Here is a 13,157-nt window from a genome sequence, read left to right as displayed (position 1 = left end):
AGGGTACTGGGTCAGCGGGGGGTTGGTTGAGCTACTGATGAAAACTGGTATATAAGGCAGAGGGATGACATCACCTCCAGTTCAGACGGTCAGAGGATGTGCCATCCCTCACTGAATCCCAACTAGCACACGCACCACACCGCACCTGCATCTGCCTGGGAGGTAGACCCAGAACTTGCTGGAGGGATTATATATCTCGTTTGGCCTGGGAACGCCTTGGGATCTACAAGGAAGCGCTGGAAAGTGTTGCTGGAGGGAGGGACATCTGGAATGGCCTGCTTCACCTGCTGTCTCCTCAACCCAGCCCCAGGTAAGAATAAGAAAATGGATGGATGGATGTTTTTAGGTCTAGTTTAGATTGTCTTGTAGTAGTACTTTGAGACTCAGATGAATGAAAAGTGCATTACAAACAAAAAAATATTGTTTTGACTATTATTATTATATCAGCGAGTCACACAGAGAGTAAACAAATTCATGCTGATCTCAATCATTATAATCACAAAGAAATAGCACCTTGTAATCTTCTGGGAAGTGTTGATAAAATTAGGATTTAGAGCTTGTTGTTCTATCACTACAATCAGTGTAAATAGTCATTGACAGGGTGTTGCTATGGTGATGAAGTAGCCAGGGAAATCAAGTACCCATGACCAAGACCATGTGAGTCTATATGTTTATCTTCAGAAATGTTCAACCACTTATCTTAATACTGCATTAGATGCTCATGATTATTTTGCAGAGGACAGAACAACAGGAGACAACAAAACGTTGTGAAGGTCTCTGGGAAAATGAGGCTGCCTCTCAGTACGAGATCTCTGTGAGATTTAGATTGCAGATTGGTACTAGTCTGGGAATACCCAGACTGCCTGTGCACTCATTGTCATTTCGTTTACTAGGCAGTCTGGCGACCTGGGGTTGAATTTGTCCCTGAGTCAGGGATCCAATCACAGGACGGGGAGGGACAGTTAGACGATGACGCACACTAAGCGACTACGCGCAATGCATGATGGGTTGTTCATAACAAAAAAAGATGGCGGCGGCTGCGTTCGACCAAGCATTGGACAGAGTTCTGAATAGTTTAGAAAGACCGTTTATTTTAAAACAAGAACAGCGTTTGGCCTTAGAAGCTTTTGTCAACAAAAAGAAAGATGTATTAGCTTTACTGCCCACGGGATTTGGCAAGAGTCTAATTTACCAGTTAGCTCCGTTAGTTGCGAAGGAAATCGGATCTATCAAGACCCCTGTTGTTGTGGTAGTGTCGCCATTGATTGCCTTGATAGAGGATCAGATAAAGGAAGCAGCCGACCTCGGGATTTCTGCGACTCAGTTGGGCCTCGGGGAAGAAAAAGACATAAAGAGTTGCCGGTACCAGGTGGTGTTTGGCAGCCCCGAGGCATGGCTAAGCGCCAAGTGGGAGAACGTGCTATCCACCGAAGCATACAAGACCAACCTTATAGGCATCGTCGTGGATGAAGTCCATCTTACATACAAGTGGTAAGTGTTATTAATATAAACTAATTAGTGTCAGAAGGGGAGCGTGTGTATGTAGAAAGATGAGGTGTGTTTAATACTTATATCGTTATACCTGTACCTACTGTGGCAGAGATAGCGTTTTACTTTTCACTTTAAATCTACTGTCTAAACTTCTGCTGAGCACATCCAAACCACTTATTTAAAGTAGTTGAAGCTCCAGTCAGAATTGTGACAAAATGTGAAATACACACGCCAAATACTTCCTTAGGACATATTGAACATTTCTAAGCTATACCTGTGTTTTTCTCTTTTCAAACAGGGGGAATGCGGGGAGAGGACAAAAGGCCTTCAGAGAAAGCTTTGCAAGGTTGGGGGAACTTCGAGCAATCGTCAAACCAGGTTGGTAATCTGTAACACTATCTACCTGTGATTTTGTACTACAGATGAAAGTCTGATGACTTAATCTCTAGATATACATATATATATATACTCTAAATATACAGGTTTTAACCTTTCAATGATGTATCACATTAAAAACCATGTCTTATAGTAAGACATTACAATATATATAGCAGTGATTAAGTATTGTCTTCTATTTATTTTAAAGTAGCTCTTTTCAAAGTACTGCTTAAATATCATACTATGTATACACTGTAATTAAATATTGCAAAAATGTGGTGATCTGCCTGCCCTGAAAATTATTTCAGTGTTATTGAGGTATTGAATGTGTGTATGTTTTTCTTCAGGAACACCTGTATTGGCTTTGACTGCATCAGCTGATTTGCACTCAAGAGACATTGTGAGAAGACGGCTACACTTCCAGAATGCAGTCAACATTATTGTTAGCCCCAACAGACCCAACATTAGACTTGCTGTAAGGCGGCTTGTGACAGACTCTCTAGACTGCTTCGACTGGCTGGTGAAGAACTTGAAAGAGAGAAGACTGGATATGTTACCAGTCATTATATACTGCCGTACAATAAACACTGTGACAAGAGTATTCCTCCACCTGAAGTCTGAACTTGGGGACAGTGCCTGGGTAGGCGAAGAGAAAAAAGGTGACAATCTCCTTATTGGGATGTTTCACAGCCACACTCTACCTGTAAACAAGAGTAGGGTACTGTCTTCAATTAACGGAGAAGGGAACTGCAGAGTGGCTGTGGCAACTACAGCACTTGGAGTTGGCCTAAATTTCCCCAAGGTCTCCCATGTGATCATGTATGGCTTACCAGAGGACCCAGAGGCCATTCTCCAGCAGGTTGGAAGAGCAGGCAGAGATGGCTCTCCTGCTCATGCTGTTCTTTACGCAAACAAACAGGTTGCCAACACTGACAATGCAGCAAAGACGGTTCTTCAAGAAAGCCTAAATGGGTGTTTTAGGAAGGCCCTATATTCACATTTTGAGGAAGAGGTATCTAGTATTAAGCCGGGACATTCTTGCTGTACTTTTTGCCATACAGTATGCAAATGTAACTCTGACTGTTGCTCTGTAGCTACACCCAGTTTTGAAATGTCAAAAAAGAATCTATCACCTGTCAGATGCAGAAAAGTCACATTGCATGAACAGGGACAGGTCAAAGAGCTGTTGGAGAAGTATAGGGACAGTCTAATTCCACCAGATGAACACCTGTACACAAATGTCTCACTCTGCACTGGTTTCAGCAATGTGCTAATTGAAACAGTTATTGAAAGCCTTCCTGAAATATTTAACATAACTGACATTATGAGCAATCTTCCTGTATTTGACATAAAACATGGCCAGGAAATTCTCCGGATCGTTCACAAAGTGTTTAAAGACTTTGATTTGTGTGACTTCCCAGACACTTGTGAAGAACTGTATTTGCCACCTGATATAGACTTCACCGGATACTTTGATTTTCAGGATGAGGATGAAGACACTACCAAGTCATTAAGCAGCATTGCATCAGGCTTGTCTTTGCTCCCCCTCTCAGATTAATTTCTGAACTAATGTAAATAACTGTTGTCCATGTCACCTTGAATAAAAATTCTATTGTTAAACTCAATATATGCTTTATTGTGTCACTTGAAAACTCAAATAACCAAATCAAGGTTTGAAGGAAAAAATAGTTTTAATAAAATGTTAATAAATTTAAAACAGAAATCGCTTGTTTAAATATATAGCTATTTACAATGCCAACAATAATGATTGAAACGTCTCAAAAGCTTTACAAAGGGACACTACGCCATTCACTGAGCTTGCTCATCATCCACTTCCAAAGTGCCTTTGGATCCAGTTTTGACAGTAGGTTTCTTTGGAAACCAGGGAAGGCAGCATAGACATGACCTGCTTTTTGTTTAAAAAGCTCTGCCTCTTGCAGTGTGTCTACCAAGGTGAGGATGTCTTTGGTCATGTCCACATGATGAGCACCAGTTTGCCTCGATATTCCCATTTCCAAATCGGTGCCGGCCATCATTTCTTTGAAGACAGCAATGGACCTGCTTATTCTGGCTGCTGAAGTCTCATTTAGGTTAGGCCCAAGGCCCTTCAGGAAAGATTTCAAAAATCCATTTAAGTGCTCCAGATGCAAATCTAGTGGAATGTTTCGTCCCTTGCCTCCCCTGGTGCTCCAGAATCTGTTCCACATGAGACTGTGAGCAACCTGTGGAGACAACGTGGCATTCAGTTGTACAGTAAGCATGAACGTACTGTAAGCATAGCTTGTATGTCCATATGCTTTGTAAAACAACAGAGCAACTGTGTAGAGACGCATCAGCCTTTCGCCGTCTCCTTCCTTTACTGCATCCATAAAGTCCAAAAGAATGAAGCTGAAACCCAATCTGGCAACAGTGTGTTCATACTTGTGATCGCGATCTGAGCTGATGGCTGGGGTGGTGTCAGTTGGAATAACCAGGTTGTGCATTTTCTGTTCATGGGTTAGTCTGCTTTTGTAATATGTGAATGTGCGTGAACAACCCTCCATTCGACATGGGAACTGATTCTTTAGAACCGGTGTTGCAGATGCTTTTCTAGCAGACTCTGCAGCTTCTGTGATGCCAGGAAGAAGAACATATTTGTCCACAATTTCAGCTGTTAATTTGTTGAACCATGATCTTCTTGCTTCTGGAGAGGCCTCCTTGATGTGCTGTGGTATGAGGGACTCAGGACAATCTAACAGGATAAACAAAGTATAGAAAATATCCTGATTTTATTTACATAATGGCATTCAAGATAAACTTGTAAATTAAACATTGATTCCACACAGATATATTTCAAATAATAGTTTAATCATCTAAATTGGAAAAAAATGAAAACTATTTTAAAAAATAGGCATGTCCAATAATTAGAATATTACTAAATGCAATATATATATATATATATAATTATTTTTTTAAAGGACTGACAAGTAAAACTTGTGAACAAGAACAATATGATCATGTACAACATATATACTTAGTGCTGTAAGAGCTCATTTTTTTATGTTCATATAGTGGGTCAACATTTCTAAATATCCTACTTTTTATTGGTAAATTTCAAAGCAATGTTCTATCTTTTTTAACAGACTGAATTATGATTTTACTTACTTGTTGGTTAAAATCATTAAAATTAAATAAATAACAAATATATTTGTGTTGAATGAATGCATACTTTATACATGTTTCATTTTGCTTTCAATGACATAAAATAACTTTTTGTTGACATTCTAATTATATGACCAGGTAATCAGGAGTATTCCAAACCAATGCTAACATGTTTGTACTAATGTGGGACAGAGTTTTGTCATGCATCACTGAAAAAATAATGGATGAACATCCGCTTAATTTCTGGTAATTGCAGATTTACCTGTGACATGAAGAAAACCAAGATGCTCAATCACAGCTGCTAGGAATAGGGCTGTTGTGTCCTTGATCACAAAGTCCCTGTAAGCATTGAATGCTGAATGAGGTCCACTCTTGGCAGCGCTGCACCTGGGATGACATACTATGTCAATGTAGTGTAGGTCACATATATCAATGTCTTGTGTTTCTTTCTGCAGTTGAAGAACATTCTTTGTAAGGGAAACTTCTCATTCATTTTCTCACTGCGCAACAGTTAATTTTCTCTGTTGCCCATCTGCACCTTATGTCAGTGCACTCAGTCACTCAATGCACTCACTCCCTTACTGCACTCGACTCTCACATTCTCAAACTAAATATCATAACATTACTTATAATGTAAGTAAGCAAGCAAACATCACATTCATACAATTCATAGTTGAAAACACAATACCCTGCCAATGTCACAACCAACATCCCCGGGAACAGCAGAGCTGAATTCATGATGTCTGCATTTCCCATCCCAGAACAAAGAACAGCCATGTTCACAGTTGATTGAGTCATCAGAAACTGTGGGAAGCATTAAAGACTGTTAATACACAAAAAAATTTAAAGTTTCAAATGTTTGTATGTAATTGTCGATGTGTAAGTGATCACAATAATAAGGAAGCAATGTGGTGTAGTTATGAGTTTAAAAATACTTCAATACTGAGCTTAAGTATTATTTTAGACACATTCTACAATCATAACTTACACATTAAGTTCATAATATTCCCAGAGTAAAATGCACACTATTGCAGAGTACTTCCTCATTACAACAACACAGTAGACCTTGCATCTTCTGGTTTAAGTTTTTAAACTGATGTTTCTTGAGTTGACCTTATGTTACCTCATATTTTTCATCTCATATTTGTGATGTCTACTTTAAAAAAAAAAAAGTGGCCAAGGTACATGGATGTGATGTGATATTTTGAATTACTTTTCCTGCTTTTAAAATTCTAGAAAAATACATTACAATGAACATTTACTTAATTTACTTTTCAGTTGGTGATTTTAACTTTTCCCAGAAGTACTTTATACAGCATTGCCAACGTCTGTAGTCTTACCTCAACTTGGTCATGTTCGCAAATAGTGTGCCATGGTCTGTGGTGGACTCTTTGAAAAAGATCTTGTGATGGATCTACAAAGTCAACATGCAACACATATGTGTAGTTATATGGACTGTTACTTGTGTTTGTCTTTAAATATAATTTCAATTAACCAAATAGTTTATGATATGGTCGTTCACCTCAAACAGAACTCTGATAGCATGCCAGTCCTCAAATTTAAAATGCATTCCCTCCATTCTTTCCTCCTTAGTATCTGCGTCTGAAAATCCCCACTGCACATTGCGACAGTTAGCCTCTGTGAGACGGTCCCCTCCAATTAGTAAGTGTTGCACACAATCAGCGTCTTTGAGCATGTGCCTGGTGGATAGATGGACAGATTAATAGATACATATACAATACAGATCGGATCTTAATTTACTTTTTTACTTACTCTTGCTGAATTTCTCTCAAGACTTCCACTAAGTCACCTCTCTGGTTCTCATTTTTAAAAAAGAGGCCTAAGGGGAACTTTAGAGAGGAAAGAGTACATCAGAGATGTATGCAGTGTTGAAAAAATACAATATGTTCCAACTTACATCAGTTGATCTTGCTGACATTTCACTGGAATACTGATGAGGAATGTGATTAACCACTGACTCTCCAAAGCTTTCGAATACTGACATGTACTTTGTCAGCATTCTAGTGGCAAGAACAATAAATTCCCTGCGCATTAAAGCCTGAGTGCTCCGCTGAGGAAGTGAGGATTTCAGATTGTACTGTTGAATGTCTGTTGTTGGTTTGATGTTAGAGAAGTGATGTGTAGGTACACGGTCTTTGACTGCAAGATGGTGTATCCAGTGTATACTCTTGTTGGTGTTGTTGATGGACTGGCTGTGAGTGTGTACAAAAAAATCCAGGTTGTCCATAATTATTTGGTATGATGGTGGGCAGGTCACAGGACTCTCTTCATGTCTGGGGGCTGTTGTGAGGTTTTCATCTGTTTAAAAGCATAATTGGTATTAAAGAACATTAGATTAACACATGTACATATTGATAAACATATACAAATACACCTATTCTGGAATTTCATTCAAGATAGTTAAAATGACTATCAGACTCTCTATCCATGCACAACACATGTATTTATAAATTAGTAATGGAGCAAAATATAACTGACAAGGTAAATGTGTTTCATGTGGGGTACAGTTCTCCCTCACCTGTGAGATGAAAGTCCTCAAGGCTTTCTGATCCCTCTGACAGTTCAGTGTCTGTAGCTTTCAAGCCACTTTTAAATTCTACAAAATCAGCCCCACAGCCAAGTGCCAACTCGTGTTGCTTTTTAACTGCTTTCCTATGGGATGTGGTGATCGACAATTTTGAGAGGCGATTGAAGACAGACTTTTTTGCTCCGCCATACTGGAGAACTGTGTTGATCCAATACGATAATGCTGCTAGCTGCGGTTTTCTGCCTCTTATTGCAATGGCTGCAGCAGTACAGCTAGCTAAGTCGTTGTTGTTTGTGACACAGTTGAAAAATGAAAGTAGAAAGGGAGCAAGCCGATGGAGGTCATCTCTTAAACATTTGAAGGAGAATGACTTGAGGTCTGCCGGTTTAGACTTCCACAGAATGAAGTCATACTTGCGAGAGCACAGTACATCGCATTCTTTTCTTATTAACTTGATGACTTCATCTTTGATTTCGTCTTGCAGGTGACGATGCTTCAGTGCATGACTGGCAGCCTCTTTCCATCTCTTCAGAGCTATGGATTTAATTATGGGATCTTCCTCAGGATGGCACTCCCTCGTCAGTGTTTGAGTTGGATAATTGATAGAAACCTGAAAGAAATATTCTTAGTTATACACAAAGTATACACTTAGTGTCATCATACACATTAGTGTTATGGTTGAAGTGCTTTTGTCATTTTAGAAATGGTTGTCATCAAGCTATGTTTTTTTATGATTGGGGAGATTAACAGTAGTTTCTAATTGACTCTTTTGATCAGTGCATATTACAAAAAGCATGCGCAGAGAGTGTAGGCATAGTTCAGGGACTCAATCCTTTTGCCAGCCTATAGATGATAAATATTGTTTATTATAAGTGGTCCGTTTATCACAACTCAAGTCACAGTAATAATATTAAGAGCGTGCTCTAGGTCAACTTATCAAATAACAATATAATTACAAGGGCTACTTTAACAAAGTCAAAGTATTAGTGAGCAATTCTTGTTTGCTGTCAAAAACAAACACTTCTGGGATTGGTTACATTTTAATTGTATTGAATATTTTAAACCTCAATTAGGTTTTAGTGCACTTAAATAGGCATGATATTGATAATGCATTGTCTTGAAGAAATTGACTGTTTATATCATTGAATAAATAAACGTAATGTATTAATAAACACGTGTACTTTATGGCCCAACCAGGTTTGGGATGGATTGTTGACATTATGGTCAAATAAAAGAGTGAAGCGCTGGAATCTACCGCAACAGACAACTGTGGGGGTGGATTCAAATGTCCTCCCCTCTCCAGATTGTCTCAGACAACAATATAAACTGCAAATCGTTATCTTTGTTATTTCTTATTGGCATATAAGTCAAGTAAAGTGACTTAAACAACTGCTAACGTTACATTGTTCATCGTGAGATTGTAGCACGGTTAAGTTAATGTACTTAACATGCATCTAATCAAAGACACGAGAACAATTGAGAAGAAGCGTTACCTTTGTTGTCGTGTTTCCGAAGGAACAAGCTAGTGGACTCGGTGGGTTTGGGCAGGTCTTTTTCAAAGTCCTCGGTGTCTTGGACGGGGTGGGTTCACGTTGTCTTTTCGATACGCTGCTTAACCGGACGTTCTCTTCCCATTGCCTGAATAAAGGAAAGTCTTTTTCAAGCCGACCGAGTGTGGAGGTGCAGCGCTGGCAGCATCTGTTTGACTGCTCCGGCTCCGGGGTGACTATCAGGTCCATCATCGCTAACCTATCTGATATGGTCGGCGTTGTTTTTGACACAAACATATCTGTGGAGTGTGCATAAACACGGGGTCCACTTTCCCTCATGTTTACTTTACATAAACGGCAAGAATCGTCCGGCGACATGGCGAAAGAAGCAAACACATGAGCAAACACAGCAATGATTCTTTTTCGTGGTGCTGCCGTCGCTCTGCATTTACGTCAGCGGCTAGCAGTGACACGATTGGCTGTGAGCTTCAACTGCCCCAGACTGACTGACATATGCAGCGCCCAATCAACGGCTGTGGAAAATTTTAAACTGCTCCACCCCTACAAGAAAATGAATAGCAGGTACCCAGCCTGTATCTCACTTGAGATTCAGGCTGGTGGTAGCCAGCCTAGATTGGTACACTATGTAATGTAATTTCCTTTGATTTGGTTCAGATGATTGCCTCTTACAATGGGAACATTATTGGAAGAAGTTCCATTTTGATTAAGCTATTTATTCTGAACCAACACACAAAAGCTATGCTGAGCAGAAAACATATTGGAATAATAGCAGTAAGGATTTAAGAGAAAGCACCCGTAGGCCCGAGGAAAGATCCCTGATGGACAGGAGATCAGCGGCACTCATAGCAAACTGAGGACTAAAGGCCCTTGAGATCATTATTTCTTCTAGGGACAACAGGATGTCCCATATGTCCTATTCAAGCCATTTTCAATCCAAAAATGATGAAAAAGATGATAATTACAATTATGCCACAAAGAACTTCACTAGCCAGATTGAGAAACACCCTGAAAGGATGTCTCCAGTCCATCAACAACAGCAGCTTAATAAGACAGAGGTTCCACTGAAGAAGCACATCTGCTGGATTTTTTAAATTGTTTTTTTTGCATGTGATAGAGAGGAGCTGGGACAAGGGAGTTTCAGTTACATACATTCTTCACATGCAGCTGCTGTACAGGCTATAATGCTATCATAATCTGGGTGTTGGGTGAGTTAAAAATGACAGATTGCTCAAATCCTGGTCAAATAAAAGTAAATCTACTGATGCAGATAGATGCTTTCATATACGTGAAACATTTAGTTTTTTTAATCATTCTGATCATTTAAATGTACAGACCACAGCATGTGAGAACTGGAGACCTCATCTCCGCATCCTCAACACTCAATATAGCATCCCTGAAGTTTGTCCACTCTTATTTTCAGGTTTCACTCATGACTGATTTTCAACTCATAATTTAAACCACATATACAAGTTTTTCAGATGACACAGCCGTGGTGAGGTTGATAACCAACAATGATGAGTCAGCCTAGAGGAGGTCCAGGCCCTCACATCCTGCACTCAAAGAAATGAAACATCATATTTACTTAACTTAGTTATGTCAACCGGTCCCACGAAACTAGGTTAAATAAATAGGAAGTCGTGAAGTTAACTAATTACTCCTACATGCTTTTCAGTAAATATTAACAAACTTTCTTACTTAAATGCTTCATCATGCAGTTGTGTTGATTTTACTTAACACAATTATGTTAAACGTAATGAAAATGGTTGTGTTATTTTCAATAAACACAATTAATTTAAATGTAATAAACACAGTTATGCAGAATTTACTCAACACGATTATTGTGAAGCATCTCAACACAAGCAAGTTGTATTCATACTGTAGTACTTCATTGACTGTTGTAGGATCCACCAGCCATCATCAACAATGAAACAGAACCAGGACATGGTTTTTGTGGGACACATGAACATATAATGGGAGCCCCCCCCCCCCCCCCCCCCCCCCCCCCCAAATTGTTTGATTTCATGCATTTAATTTCATTTGTCAGTCTATTTAGTTTAATAACAGTTACACTATATGTTGTTTAAACTATGTCTTGTTGATGATGTTTAGTTACAGACATTTGGTAACAGCTAAGGATAATTCAGGCACTGCAAACACGGGACTAATTACAGATAACTCAGAAAGCAGTAACACATTAAACAGGCAATAGCCGGCACAGCTATGTGTGATGTGCGGTGCATAAGCGGGCAGCCGCCCTGGGGTCCTGTGTATTTGAGGAACAGCGCATGTAGCATTAGAAGTTGTGTTAGCGAGCTGTCTGTGTGATGCTGTGTTTCTGTGATTTGCAGAATAAAAGTGGATCCTCATGCCACCACACACTGAAGACTTCCTGTTGCCTTTGTCTAAGTGTGTAACATAATTTGGTGAGCCAGCCAGGAGGAGCGGGCGTGTATCGACGTGGACCAAGGAGGGATATTTGGAGAGGATGGCGCGGGTAGAATTGCAGGATCGGTTGGGCGAGAAGCTTCTTAACCTGAATGGACAGCAATTAATGGAAATGTGCCGGAGAATTAAAGTGTCACCCAGAACGAACACCAAGAGACATGGTTTGCTTCACCTTATCAACAACCATCTTGACCATATGATTGAGACTGAAGACAGTGAGGTAGCAGCTCAATATCTGGTGGACCTGATACAATTAACGGAGGGGTTGGAGCAAGATCGGGGCTTGAAGCCAGAGAGTGCATCAGGTACAGACTCAGCAGTTGATGAACTTGCAACCCTTCGAAGACAATATGCAGAGTTACAGCTGAATTTCCAGTCATCTGCACAAGCAATGAATGAGCAAATCAAGCGTCTTAGTGCACAAGTGGAAAGAAACATACCCAGCCAGCCAACAGATCAGCAGGCTGGGATACAGCTACCACCCGGCAGACCTCCTGAGGTAACAATTAAGAGGGAATTCATGGACAGATTGGGGAGAGGGGTCAGCGAGATAAGCTGTCATTCACGAACTTGATGTACCAGATCAATATGGGACTGAACAAGGGACACAGTGAAAGGGAAATTACGGAGGCAGTCATCAAAGCTATCAGTCCAGGCCTTAGCATCAGGGACATGATTGAAATTAAACGTGACCTCACCCTCTCCCAACCGAAAACTATACTCAAAGGACACTTCAAGGAAGAAAGTTCTACTGACCTGTATCACCGGCTTGTGAACATCACTCAGGACAGCCGTGAATCTCCGCAGAACTTCCTCTTCAGAGCAGTGGAGTTGAAGGAGAGTGTCACAGTTCCGTTCCTCTGCCCTGTCTGTCTGTCTAGTTGTCTCCCATCCGCTTCTCTACCCTGACTCTCCTCCCACAGCTCGGTGCCTGAGTGGAGTCTAGCTTCTCAGCTGACTCCACTCAGGCAATCAACTACCTCCACGGCTCCCGGACAGCTGACTATCATCTCACTAACGACTCACCTCTACAATAAGTACCGGCTCAGCCTTCCACTCCCTGCCAGAGTATTGAACCTGAAACCATGCAGTTCGGTTTGCTCTCTAGCCTTTGACATTTTCTGTTTGAGTTCCTGCTTTATTCTGACCTTGTTTTTTCTCCTGCCTCCACGCAGCCAGCTGTCCGGGAACCCCACTCCTGCCTGGTCCCCCACTCCTGCCTGGAACCCCCTCTCCTGCCTGGAACCCCCTCTCCTGCCTGGAACCCCCTCTCCTGCCTGGAACCCCCACTCCTGCCTGGAACCCCCACTCCTGCCTGGAACCCCCACCCCTGGCTGGAGCCCCCCGCTCATGCACTCTGGTTTCCCCATCCTGGCCATTATTCATCCCCAACAATAAATCACTCTTCATCTCCTCTGGTCTTGGAGGCGTGGCTCTCTGCTTGGGTCCAACCAGCTCAGATTCGTGACAGAGAGACTGTTGCTAGCTGCCAAGGAACCAGGGTCTGATGAACGCTACAGTCCAAAACTCATCCAGCGCAGATTCTTGAGGTCAGTGAGCACAGGTCTTCTCAGTGACGACGTCAAATTCCAACGACTCAACAATTACCGACGAAACCCTTATAAACCGAATGAATGAAGCTG

At 41.0% G+C, this 13,157-nt stretch overlaps 2 protein-coding genes across 5 annotated transcripts; one reads left to right on the top strand and one right to left on the bottom strand.

The window, feature by feature from the left end:
• The first annotated feature begins 843 nt into the window (after window positions 1-843).
• LOC127530198 (probable ATP-dependent DNA helicase RecS) lies at window positions 844-3,494 on the top strand. Of its 2 annotated transcripts, XM_051948233.1 has the most exons (3): window positions 844-1,491; window positions 1,790-1,869; window positions 2,217-3,494. In XM_051948233.1, exons 1-3 carry the CDS (start codon window positions 1,028-1,030, stop codon window positions 3,425-3,427), a joined length of 1,755 nt encoding a protein of 584 aa, XP_051804193.1. In that variant the 5' UTR covers window positions 844-1,027; the 3' UTR covers window positions 3,428-3,494. The 2 variants fall into 2 exon arrangements, with proteins under 2 accessions (XP_051804193.1, XP_051804196.1); XM_051948236.1 differs by lacking the exon at window positions 844-1,491 and having other exon boundaries at window positions 1,498-1,869.
• A 41-nt stretch (window positions 3,495-3,535) lies between these two features.
• On the bottom strand, window positions 3,536-9,682 carry LOC127534032 (uncharacterized). Of its 3 annotated transcripts, XR_007941954.1 has the most exons (9): window positions 9,052-9,474; window positions 7,550-8,168; window positions 6,929-7,329; window positions 6,784-6,860; window positions 6,533-6,710; window positions 6,351-6,424; window positions 5,699-5,814; window positions 5,273-5,397; window positions 3,536-4,600 (listed from the first exon to the last, which is right to left on the bottom strand). XR_007941954.1 is itself a non-coding variant. In XM_051948239.1 (8 exons), exons 6-8 carry the CDS (start codon window positions 5,806-5,808, stop codon window positions 3,657-3,659), a joined length of 1,179 nt encoding a protein of 392 aa, XP_051804199.1. In that variant the 5' UTR covers window positions 5,809-5,814; window positions 6,351-6,424; window positions 6,533-6,710; window positions 6,784-7,329; window positions 7,550-8,168; window positions 9,052-9,682; the 3' UTR covers window positions 3,536-3,656. The 3 variants fall into 3 exon arrangements, 2 of the variants coding, with proteins under 2 accessions (XP_051804199.1, XP_051804201.1); XM_051948239.1 differs by having other exon boundaries at window positions 6,784-7,329; window positions 9,052-9,682; XM_051948241.1 differs by lacking the exons at window positions 6,929-7,329; window positions 7,550-8,168 and having other exon boundaries at window positions 9,052-9,682.
• Window positions 9,683-13,157: the final 3,475 nt, after the last annotated feature.

Source organism: Acanthochromis polyacanthus, chromosome 1 (assembly GCF_021347895.1).
Source record: "Acanthochromis polyacanthus isolate Apoly-LR-REF ecotype Palm Island chromosome 1, KAUST_Apoly_ChrSc, whole genome shotgun sequence".
Lineage (NCBI taxonomy): Eukaryota > Metazoa > Chordata > Actinopteri > Pomacentridae > Acanthochromis > Acanthochromis polyacanthus.
Note: the sequence above shows the minus strand (reverse complement) of the source record. Positions and strands in the feature narration are given on the sequence as shown.

What these genes read in the sequence shown, in the direction of transcription:
- LOC127530198 (XM_051948233.1), top strand. Translation starts at nt 1,028, where the DNA reads ATGGCGGCGGCTGCGTTCGACCAAGCATTGGACAGAGTTCTGAATAGT. An exon ending in GTCCATCTTACATACAAGTG is followed by an intron (nt 1,492 to 1,789) that starts GTAAGTGTTATT and finishes CTTTTCAAACAG; the next exon opens with GGGGAATGCGGGGAGAGGAC. An exon ending in TCGAGCAATCGTCAAACCAG is followed by an intron (nt 1,870 to 2,216) that starts GTTGGTAATCTG and finishes GTTTTTCTTCAG; the next exon opens with GAACACCTGTATTGGCTTTG.
- LOC127534032 (XM_051948239.1), bottom strand. Translation starts at nt 5,808, where the DNA reads ATGACTCAATCAACTGTGAACATGGCTGTTCTTTGTTCTGGGATGGGA. An exon ending in TTGGTTGTGACATTGGCAGG is followed by an intron (nt 5,398 to 5,698) that starts GTATTGTGTTTT and finishes ATGTCATCCCAG; the next exon opens with GTGCAGCGCTGCCAAGAGTG. An exon ending in TGGTTTTCTTCATGTCACAG is followed by an intron (nt 4,601 to 5,272) that starts GTAAATCTGCAA and finishes TTATCCTGTTAG; the next exon opens with ATTGTCCTGAGTCCCTCATA.